At 39.6% G+C, this 12,079-nt stretch overlaps 1 protein-coding gene across 3 annotated transcripts in view; it reads right to left on the bottom strand.

Annotated features, from left to right (window-relative positions):
* The window catches only part of ZNF277 (zinc finger protein 277), a 143,882-nt gene that overhangs the window by 68,414 nt on the left and 63,389 nt on the right, over positions 1-12,079 (bottom strand). For 2 of the 3 annotated variants that reach the window (XM_077170180.1, XM_077170351.1), the window contains exons 2-3: positions 6,333-6,435; positions 5,361-5,562 (exon numbers count right to left, since the gene is read on the bottom strand). In XM_077170180.1, coding sequence (XP_077026295.1) covers positions 5,361-5,562; positions 6,333-6,435 — 305 coding nt within the window. The remainder of the gene's footprint in view (positions 1-5,360; positions 5,563-6,332; positions 6,436-12,079) is intronic. The other variant, XM_077170267.1, reaches the window with a different exon arrangement.

Here is a 12,079-nt window from a genome sequence, read left to right as displayed (position 1 = left end):
TACCTTTCTCTTCTGTCTTTTCGTATCTGACTCTAGTGCTCCCTTTAGTATTTCTTGCAGAGCTGGTCTCTTGGTCACAAATTCTCTCAGTGACTTTTTGTCTGAGAATGTTTTAATTTCTCCCTCATTTTTGAAGGATAATTTTGCTGGATATAGGAGTGTTGGTTGGCAGTTTTTCTCTTTTAGTAATTTAAATATATCATCCCACTGTCTTCTAGCTTCCATGGTTTCTGCTGAGAAATCTACACATAGTCCTATTGGGTTTCCCTTGTATGTGATGGATTGTTTTTCTCTTGCTGCTTTCAAGATCCTCTCTTTCCCTTTGACCTCTGACATTCTAACTAGTAAGTGTCTTGGAGAATACCTCTTTGGGTCTATTCTCTTTGGGGTGCGCTGCAATTCTTGGATCTGTAATTTTAGGTCTTTCATAAGAGTTGGGAAATTTTCAGTGACAATTTCTTCCATTAGTTTTTATCCTCCTTTTCCCTTCTCTTCTCCTTCTGGGACACCCACAACACGTATATTTGTGCGGTTCAAATTGTCCTTCAGTTCCCTGATCCCCTGTTCAAATTTTTCCATTCTTTTCCCTGTAGTTTCTGTTTCTTTTTGCAATTCAGATGTTCCATCCTCCAAATCACTAATTCTATCTTCTGTCTCTTTAAATCTATCATTGTATGTATCCATTGTTTTTTCCATCTTTTCTACTTTACCCTTCACTTTCATAAGTTCTGTGATTTGATTTTTCAGTTTTTCTATTTCTTCTTTTTGTTCAGCCCATGTCTTCTTCATGTCCTCCCTCAGTTTATTGGTTTCGTTTTTGAAGAGGTTTTCCATTTCTGTTCGTGTATTCAGCATTAGTTGTCTCAGATCCTGTATCTCATTTGAACTATTGGTTTGTTCTTTTGAGTCAGTCATATTTTCAATTTTCTGAGCATGATCCATTATCTTCTCCTGGCGTCTGGGCATTTAGTCAGATTTCCCTGGGTGTTGGACCCAACAGGTTGAAAGATTTTTCTGTGAAATCTCTGGGTTCTGTTTTTCTTATCCTGTCCAGTAGGTGGTGCTCGTGGCACACGTTTGTCTGTGGGTCCCACCAGTAAAAGCTGTTGTGGGTCCTTTAACTTTGGAAAACTCTCGCCCTGGGGGAGGTTCGCCAGCAAAAGTGGCTTGGAAGAGTGCCAGCTCGCCCGGGGATCCGAACGCAGGGAGGGTCGCCGGCCGCCACAGCCTGGGAGAGCACCCGTCCGAATTTCCTAGTCGGCCCGGGGCGCCAAGCGTGGTGGGAGGGCGTCAGCCGCCGCGGCCTGGGGGAGTGCACCGTTCCCAGTTGGACTGGGAAGCCACGTGTTTGGAAGGGACCCCGGTCACCGTTCCACGCGGCTTGGGGATCTCTGATCCAATTCTCCCAGTTGGTCCGGGGGGGCCACGCCTGGGGGGCGCGCCAGCCGCCGCGGCTTGAGGGGACCGCCTGTCCAATTGTCCCAGCTCACCTGGGAAGGAGGAAGGGAAGGACTCCGGCCGCTTGCCGCCCCGGCCCGGGGAAGCCCGCGCCCCTTGGCGATCTCACTGGAGTGGGTTCTCTCAGCTAGTCAGCCGTTCCAGGATGGGGTACGCTGTCTTTTTGATCTCTGTCGTGGCTCCGGGAGCTGTTCTGTATCGTTTCTACTCCCCTAGTAGCTGTTCTGGGGGAGGAACTAAGATCCGCGCGTCTTACTGAGCCGCCATCTTCTCCGGACGTCCCCCCCTTTTCTTTTTTTTTAGCATGGGCAGACATCAGGAATTGAACCCGGGTCTCCAACATGGCAGGCAAGAATTTTTCCACTGAGCCACTGTCACACCAATACATGCATTTTTAATACATTTTTCCCCACCTGTGCTTACATGTTTTTTTTTCAAAGTTAAAGGTTCTTTTAGTACTTTACTTCTTCATTTCTTCCCAAATTCTCTAGTTTATTCAAAGCTACAGTTGTAGCTACTCAATATATAAAGGTTACTACGAAAAAATACAAAGTATGAATTCTTTTTTTGGATGACAGCTATCAACACATATTACTTTATTAAAAAGCCATAAAAGTAATTATGAGGTCACCAGGAAATACTTTCCTCAGAACTGCAAATCATGTCTTAGAATTGTACCACAAAGGATCACTGGTGTGATTACTGACAGAGGCATAGCAGAGAGAATTGAGATACAGTTGTTAATTAAGTAGCATTGAGTGAATAGAATTTAATATACAAAGGGGCAAGTAAGTATTAAACAGCTTTTAACATTTTTCTTCTGGAACAATTTTATCTACTGAATAAAGCTAGGAAATAGCTTAGTATAAATGACTAGCTTATATGGACTCAAAAGAAAGATTTTCATTTTTATATTATTCCACTACGACAGGAGATTTCACTGTTACTTTGTTTCAATAAAGAAAGTAACAAATATATTTAAAGTAAAAACTTACAGCTTACTTGTAAAGTACTAGGTAAGTCTACCTCTTATCTATTATTTACCATCTTTCTTATATTTGGAAGCAACAGCTTTTATTGAATAATTAAGTATGTAAAAACTGCTCAACCTAAAAAAAAGTTTTGAGTGAATTTATTCATGCCAATTGAACCTCTTGTTCCCTTCTCTTTGCCCAACCCATTGTTTTTTAAATTTTTATAAAAATGCTAAAATTAGTTAAAAGAAGCAAACCTTTCAGCCTCTATGAGAAGCAGCCTGCTAGAAGATGTAATATTAAAAAAAAACTCTTCTTCTTAAATTAGGAAAAAATCATATAATGTTGAGAAGATTTCAACTTAACTCTGATCTCAAATATTGAAACTCAAATTGCAGAGAAGAATTTTTAGTTTCCCTAAATTGCAGGTGGGTACCATCTTGAGACTAGATATTTAAAAAGGTATTTAAAAGCAACAGTGTTCACTCAGATATATTTCTTTTCAATTTGAATTAATCACATCTTTACACTGTGAGATTTTTTATTGAATTAGGAGAAGTTTTACTGAATTAGGAGAACAGTAGACACAGAAAATCTAGGTTTCCAAATCTAAAGTACATGTTAACTACACACTTTAGAAAGCACTTATAGCTTTTCTTTTTAATAAAGCATATATGCATACATGAAATTATATAGCTGCATTTAGAGGGTGATTGATCCCAATATTCAATTCTTTACTTCTAGGACCACACATTAAGGAAATACTTTGTGTTATTTTGTTGCCCACATTATCAATGAGATCAACATCAATGATAAAAACTGAGATTGACTAGTACAAATATAACTACTATCATACATAAATACAAAGGAGAATAATATAAACTCTGGGGCATTCCTTATGGATTTTAGGTGCAAATGAAAAAGAAAAATTTTAACACTACTCAATTATCAGTGGTAGATGATCATATTTTCTGCAATTCATTTTTTCATTTTGTGTTTTTTTAGGTGCATGGTCTGGGAATCGAACCCAGGTCTCCTGCATGGAAGCATATTTTCTGCAATTCCTGAGGGGAATTTGTATTTATATGATAAAATACTTTCATATCATAGAATAGTTGAATAATAAAAAACTTATAAAAGAATAACTCATCTAATAGTCCTACCAATCAAAGATTATTTGAGTCAGAGAAGAATTAGAAGATCTTTACCCTAATAAATGCCAAAAATGAAATCAACTACATATATCTAGGTATAATCTAAGAGAAATCTCCTAGAATATCACAGTATACATACAAGACCATGTGCATGTGTATATATATAAGGGACCCTGACATAGAAGGAACACAAAGATATTCAATATCGGTGCTAGGCAACCAAGAAAGGGATAAAGGATAAAGACTAGGTCTAGAGAATGGAATAGCCTATATTATTCCTAGTGCATTATTTCAATTTAAAAATACACTGTCTTTCCAAAAGTTTAGATTATTTAGAATCTTGAAGTTTTCTCAAAAGTTAAATTTTATATCTGTCAATCACAGGACTTTCAGGCCAGTATAAATGCCTACTGAAAACTCAAGCTATAGCTGTAGAAAACTAAGATGTCAAATATATCTGTGGTAATCAAAATGTAATTAAAATTTTGGCTACCATTCATTAGGTACATCAGATGTCTCAGGCACTAGCAGGTGCTATACTTAATTTCTTTTATATAATCATCAACAACCTTAGGAAAATCAGTATAACCCCACTTCACAGGTGAGGAACTGATGCTTAGGGTGATTAAGTGGCTTGCTATAGGTCATATGATAGGAAGTAACACGCCTGTGTGCAACCCTAGGCCTGCCTGGATTAATAGTCCACTTTTAAAAACTACAGCTTGCTGCTCTGCAACACCTATCGTAAGAATGAAGTTGCCTGTGAAGAATGATATGGTCTGGGACACATAGAGTTTAGATATAGGGACCTTACAATATCTGGGCTACTCTAATATTTTGTAGGGAAATTAGGACAGAACACTTCAAAATGGGACCTAACCAGAAATACCAAAATGTATACTTTTGTAGCTCTCTAAGCCAGTAGCCACCATGGTGTTGCTTTTATTGGAAAATGCTTTCCAAGTTTCAATCGATGATATAAACATAATGCCTCCATTACACCTGCTTAAGGGAAGGCATATCTCTTGGACAGCCACTTCCAGAAATTATGAATTAGAAAAGAAGGAATATTTGCCTATGCTATTTGTCGTCGTATGAGCATAAGTTGGAGTCCAGCTCACTTTGGATCCTGGTTGTATAGGTCAGGTGCCATATAAAAAGAACATTTCAAACATGTGCCTAATGTTAGCAGTTCCTCAAATGCTTATGTGTATCTGCTTTTTCTCTTCCTTCCTCTTACTCTCAGCACCTCTGCCACTGACTCAATAGTTTTCTACTCATACATCCTTGTAGCTTGTTGAATGATTCAATTTTGTCTGGTTTCTGACCCTATCACAGCACTAAAATTGAGAGTTATTTGGGCAATACCCTTTGGCTTAAATGGCTCCACGGATCCTGTTGCTAAACATCGTCCCTTGAATGGCCTTTACCAAGTCTATTTTGGGCTTTCTGGAAGTATCCTCTCAATTGGAGAATGTCTATGGCCTTAAAAATGAAAAGGACAGCAATTTGATAAGATCAATAATGTCAACAATCTCATGAAATGTGGCAAACAGAATATTATCTGCTGTTAGGAAGTTGCTGTGTTGCCAGAATTTGCATAAAATGTATCAGTATGTGACATTCTCAAACATAACTTACACACTTATGGAGACAAGAGTGCAAAGTTTTTAAAAAAAGTTTGAGGAGAAACCTGAAAAAGGAAATATTTTACATATTTATTCCTCTAAGGAATGATATATTTAATTCTTTTATGGGCAAAAAAGAAATTTACCTTTGGAAATCAGCAATCAACTTGACATCAGCTATAACCATCTTATGCTCGATAATCATGTGCTTTAGAAGTTTGTCTTGCTCAGCCACAGGACAATGTTCTTCACAGAAAACACAAGGCACAGATGGACAACCTTCTAAAGTGATGCTGCCACCTGGACTTTCTGGCAGGGAAAGCGGCTCCAGGATACAATCCTTAGTGTCTGAGAGATTTAACAAAAAAAGAAAAGAAAAGCTGAAACTCATCCATTGGAAGAATGATTTCTCACCTCCTGTATTAAAAGGATTCTTAATATATTTACATTCTCCAAAAAGAAAAATACATTGTGCCAGACAGTAGGATACTTTTATCATTTTAAACAGCTTCTGCAACCCAGAGGCAGGAAGTATTGCAAAGCAGCTCAAACTCCCTCATTTACCAGCTCGGATGGGGGAAACCCTTTCAGGGCAGCTGTTCAAGCCTTCTTGGACACTGGCCAGTGGCAGCAATTCTGGGGTACTTGAAGAAGGAAGGCTCCAATACACTGGGTTAAGGTTCTAAGGCCCAATTGTGACCTATAGCTGAGAGTCATCACACTAAGGAATGGCATATTTTGAAGCTACAAACAAAGCCAGGCCAATCTTTTCATATGCTTCCTGTTGCACCTGCAAGCTCTTCTGTCTCTGACGATTTTTCATGTGCAAAGACAATAGCTCTCACAATGGACTGACACAGAATGTGCAGGGTGGCCCAGGTGGCAGTTTTCAGTGTTGATTCATATCTATCATTTGTTCACTGTACAATTATGTGTCATAATTCAGCCTCTTGAGAACAAAGAGATGAATACTCATTTCTAGACATATGGGTGTACTGGTTAGAGCTATTATGTACCCTAGAAAAGCCATATTTTAATCTCGATCTAATCTTGTGGGGGCAGTTGTTTCTTTTAATCCCAATTCAACACTGTAGGATGTACACTTTTGATTAGATTACCTCCATGGAGATGTGGCATGCCCAACTGTGGGTGTGACCTTTTGATTAGCTGGAGATGTGATTCCGCCCATTCAAGGTGGGTCTTGATTAGTTTTCTGGAGTCCTTTAAAAGAGGAAACATTTTGGAGAGAGCTCAAAGCAGAGCAGATACAGACGACTGGAGGGCAGTTGCTTTAAGAGCTGACAGAGCTGACGTGACACCCAGATGTTTAGAGATGCAGGGCCCGGCGGATGTCGCCATGTGCCTTCCCAGGAGATGCTGAGCAGGTCAGGGCCCAGAGCTCTGCCCAGAGGAGGTAAATGAAGGCCCACAGATGCCAAGTGAGGAACCCCCACAGGAACAGAGACTGAAAGCAATGGAGCCCAGGAGCAAGGGACCAGGAGATGTCAGCCCCGTGACTTCCCAGCTGACAGAGGTTTTCCAGACCCAATGGCCTTTCTTGAATTAGGTATCTTTCCCTGGATGCCTTAGTACGGACATTTTCATAGGCTTAGAACTATAAATTTGTAACTTACTAAACTACCCTTTTAAAAGCTATTCCATTTCTGGTATATTGCATCCCGGCAGCTTAACAAACTAATATAATGGGGCAAACATTCTTTTTCATCCATGCCATTTCTTTTTCTAACATTACCTACAGTATCTTTAAGAGGTGAGGTTTGTAAGATCCACTGCTCTGAACTCAAGGTCTCAAACTAAGTCATTTGTGTCATGAGCCCTAAGTCAACCATGAAGGTTGGGCCTGTCGCCTTATGCAGGCTACTGAACAGTTAGTAACAGGTAACTAGGTTAATAAGATATCTGGCATTTGACAAAGGGCAGTCACCTTTTCAGAAAGAAAGTTAACTCACAGTCAATTTTGGGGGTTAATATTAATTTTCTTGTCTTTGTTTCTTATTTTTATTTTATTTCTTACTTTTTTTCCACTGAATAAGTCATCAGTGTATTGCTGACCATGGCCTAAGAGCTGGATAAATGAAGGAAGGGGCAGGATTCATCCACTCACTTAACAAAAAACAACTGATTATCTGCTGCATGCTGGTCTCGCCTTCAGATGCTGAATGACATGGTCCTTACAGTCAAGGTAGAATAACTCGCAATTTGTTCAAAGATACATTTGAAAAATAAAGTGCAGTGGTCAGGGAGTACTAAGGGGTATGGTTTGTATGAGTCTTTTCTTTTTTCTTTCTTTTGCTGGAGAGATGCAAATGGTAAAAAAAAAAGATCATGGTGATGAATATACAACTACGTGATGATATAGTGAGCCACTGATTATAATCATGTCAAGAATGTTTATGTATCAAGAACATGTATACATTAAGAATGCTTGAATGTGTGTTCATTGTTGATGATAAAAAATATTAAAAACAATAAATTGTGAAGATAGAGAATCGCAGGTTTATGGGAGCACACAGATGGACAAAGCACCTAACTGAGGTGGAGAGGGAAGGTGTTCCACAGGAGGTGATCTCTAACACACGATGCATGCACACCCTGCTCAGATGAAACACTGCTCATCACATTGCTCACCTCTGTTCACTAATACGACAGAAGGTGAAAACAAACAATATACATTATAGAATGAGCTAAGGATAATGAGAATATTTAAAATATATAAGCACTTTGGAAGCATTATTTTTACAAAATTGATATTACCAATTATCACATATTTATTAAATTAGGTAATGGAATCAAGGAGTTCTGGAATTCTGTAGCTCTTCAATTATAGATTAAATTCTGCAAAATTTGAGGAACTTAGACCCACATGTAAAAAAAATAGGACTGGATGAGGGAAGGTGGGAGAGAGTCATAATATACTTATGAAATGCTAAAAAATATTTTATATTCACTAGAGTATAACAAAAGGCAGCATAATAAAAATTACCTGCCATGTAGAAAATAATAGGTACTGTATTCTAACCTTTTCCCAAAATTTGACTGAAGTATTTGTAAACTCATTTTCTATGAGCAAAGAATTCCGATCACCATCAACAGCAGGAATTAATATTTACTGGGTGTTTGCTAGTTGTAAATCACCAGCAAAGTGCCTTAGGGAGTTTTCTCAATTAATACTATCTTATTTAGTAGTACCTTTGTAACCCATCTGCCATATGGGAGAACTGAGACTCTGAAAAGCTAAATAATTTCCCAAGTGTTCTCAACATAGTAAACTGAGTCTAAACTCAACCACGGTTAACCTCCCCTCCTCCAGTTCCAAAGACATTTCCCTTCTCTCTGTTTCTTCTTTAATATGCAAGCTCCATGCTGCTTTGAATACATATGTATTTACTGGCCACTGTGAACTTATATGTATTCTGCTAGCCCTCTGCAGTCCTCCCTGAGAACACTCCACCAGCATCTCTTACACAGCCTAGGAGCCGAAAACTCCGGAATCCCTGGAGGACACAGTTCCCCTCCACTACTGTCCTTACTCTTCCTCAAGGCTTTACGGTAAACTCTCTAATACCTCTGTGGTTCAGTTTTCTTCCTTTTTCTAAGTCCAGTGCCCTGTTTCTCGTTTTCCTAATTATTTAAAAGAGAATGGACATAGGTGTCCATACATACTAGAACCAAACTGCCTGTGGTCACTACAAAGGCATAAAGGAATGAAATCACGAATATGCAAATTCATGCATGAGGACCTTGTGGTTTGGGAGGTATGCTGTATTTGGGAGCTTGATTTACCATGTATTCCAGAAAATAAGTTTTAATAGAACATTTTCAGACAACAAGATTTAACAGTTTACCCTCACACTTCTTAGCCATTTCATACCTTGTTAAAAATTATAACAGCATTGACTGAATGGAATAATTTGTTTGCTTATTCATTCTCCTTCCTCCCATTCAGACTATTAGTGCCTGAAAGGCAAGGGGCGTCCTGGTCATCTTTATTTACCCGGTACGTACAATGAATGAATCTGTTACCAGTCTATCACCATCACCACCATGTGTTTATAATTTGCAAGGCATCCTTAAGTACTTCACATGTTCAGTATTAACTCTATCAACCCTTCTAAATATCTACTATGGGGCAGATTCCATTCCTAGCTCTGTTTCACAGATGAGGAGACTGAGGCACTGAGAGGCTATCTTTCCCTGATGGAGCCAGAATCTGAATCCAGCCGTCTGGCTTAAGCATTAGTACTCATCACCAAACATAATACTAAGAATCTTATACATTTTCCTACAGGAAAGAGAAGCACTTCTATGTCTTAAACTGATCTCAGAGAGAATGGACTGATATGGGATGTCTCAAGGTGTGAAGACCAGTTGAGTGACAACTGCAGTGTCCAAGGGCTCGTCTGAAGCAGAGGCATTAGCAGCGATGAGCAGGGTATGGCAGGGGAGAGGCTACAAGGATGGAACAGACAGTTCCTGATTACTGACTGGCCTTAGGGAGTAAAGGAAAAGGAGGAGAGGATTGGGAAGCCTCACAGGTTTCTGGCTAGGGAGGCTAGTAGGATTGGGGCACCAGTCACTATTTAGGAGTCCAGGTAGAGAAGGAGGTTTTGTTTGTCTGTTTGGAAGGGAAGGATAATGAGCTAAGCTTTTGCTATATCCCACTGATCTGCTCAGCAGATGGACCTCTCATGGCTGGTGGATAAGTGCAGTAGTGACTGGTATCTCACATGATGTGTTTGTGCTATGCCTTCTTCTCCAGGTCCTTTTCGTCCGGGTCCTTTTGTGGTTTTTTTTATGTATTCCACCTCCCAATCCCCCAAATGAGTAAATATCTCTGCTGTAATTATTTATGTGCATTATCTCTGCATCTAGGCTAGATGTTATAGCTGCTCAAGTTCAAGGACCAAGTCTTTTTTATTTTCATACTTTTGATGTAGACTTTATAACTGAAACATAACTGGTACTTATGTCCACTGAAGAAGAATGAATGATGACCCAAAGGTACTTACATATAGAGTTCTACCTCTATTCAGTTCCTAGGGAAGACCTATTTCAGGGAACACCTGCGCTGTCTTTAGGGGAACTTACTTTGCCCAGGATTGAGGGTAGTCCAACTATAATCACAGCCAGATCTTTAGTGCCGTAGGCCTTGATATAACAGGCCTACTGGTGACTAATAAATGATGTAAAGATGACAATGAATTCCAAGATAATACTTAACATCATTGAGTATAATAAAGGTATGTTTAATTTAGTTAGGAGTTTTTACTCTTCATGCTCACAGTGCCCACCCCCTTCTTTCCCTCTCTGGTTTTGGCTTGTAGCTGTTACATACCCCAGAAAAGCCATGGTCTTTTAATCTAGTCTTACGGGGGTAGACCTATTGTGGGTGGGACCTTTTGATTTGGTTGTTTCCATGGAGATGTGACCCTGCCCATTCAAGGTGGGTCTTAATCCTTCTGCTGGAACTCTGTGTGATGAGAATAAAAGACAGTGTTCTAGTTTGCTAGCTGCCAGAATGCAATATACCAGAAATGGGATGGCTTTTAAAAAGGGGAATTTAATAAGTTGCCAGTTTACAGTTCTAAAGCTGAGATAATGTCCCAATTAGCAAGTCTATAGAAATGTCCAATTTAAGGCATCCATGGAAAGATATCTTGCTTCAAGAAGGCCACTGAAGTTCAGGGTTTCTCTCTCAAGTGAGAAGGCACATGGGGAGCAAGATGTCATCTGCTAGCTTTCTGTCCTGGCTTCCTGTTTCATGAAGCTCCCTGGGAGGCATTTTCCTTCTTCATCTCCAAAGGTCGCTAGCTTGTGTGCTCTCTGCTTCTCGTGGCTACGCTGTTCTTCTCTACTCTCTTTGAAACTCTTATTCTCCAAAATGTTTCCTCTTTTATAGGACTTCAGAAACGAATCAAGACCAATGCAAATGGGTGGAGACACGCTTCTACCTAAACCAGCTTAACAACCACTCTTGATTAAATCACATCTCCAGGGAGATGATCTAATTACAGTTTCAAACATACAATAATGAATAGGGATTAGAAGAAACAGCTGCCTTTACAAAATGGGATTAGGATTAAAATATGGCTTTTCTAGGATACATACATTATTTCAAACCAGCACAGACAGAAAACAGTAGAGAGCTCAAAGTCAACACAGAGAGCAGAGAGATGATACCAAGTGACATATGCTTGGAGATGCAGATAGGAAAACACCTCAGGAGATGCTAAGCTAAGACAAAATCTAGAGTTTGTCCTGGAGCAGCTAAGAAACGACTGACAGATGCCTAGAGAGGAGAAAACCACTGGAATCAGAAGTTGAAAGCAATGAACTGGGAGCAAAGACAAGTAGATGCCAGCCACGTGCCTTCCCAGCTGACAGAGGTGTTTCAGATGCTGGCGGCCTTTCTTCAGAGTGCAGGTATCATTTTTTTATTTTTTGAAAACTCACCACTCTACTCCCAGCCAAATCTTCCTGTGCCTCAAAATCTTTTAATACCATTTTACTGGAACAGGCAGGGCTGCCACGTACTACCATGCAGATAGAGTACTGCCTGAGGGCATGTTATCTGAGGGATTCATACCACTATGTAGATTTACTAGGATTTTATGGAAGAAAGTGTCTCGTTCAAACAAAATCAGTCACTTATGAGGGGTCCTTGGTCTAGTTCACACAAAGTCTTCTTTTCTGCTGACAGCAGCAGGGGAATATAGAGCAGTAACAAAGATGCTGCTGCCCAGGTATTATCTTGCTGATGCCTTAATTGGGACATTTTCATGGCCTCAGGACTGTAAATTTGTAACCTAATAAATCTCCTTTGTAAAATGCAGTCCATTTCTGT

Source organism: Tamandua tetradactyla, chromosome 1 (assembly GCF_023851605.1).
Source record: "Tamandua tetradactyla isolate mTamTet1 chromosome 1, mTamTet1.pri, whole genome shotgun sequence".
Classification (NCBI taxonomy): Eukaryota; Metazoa; Chordata; class Mammalia; order Pilosa; family Myrmecophagidae; genus Tamandua; species Tamandua tetradactyla.
This window is presented reverse-complemented; position numbering and strand designations above follow the sequence as displayed.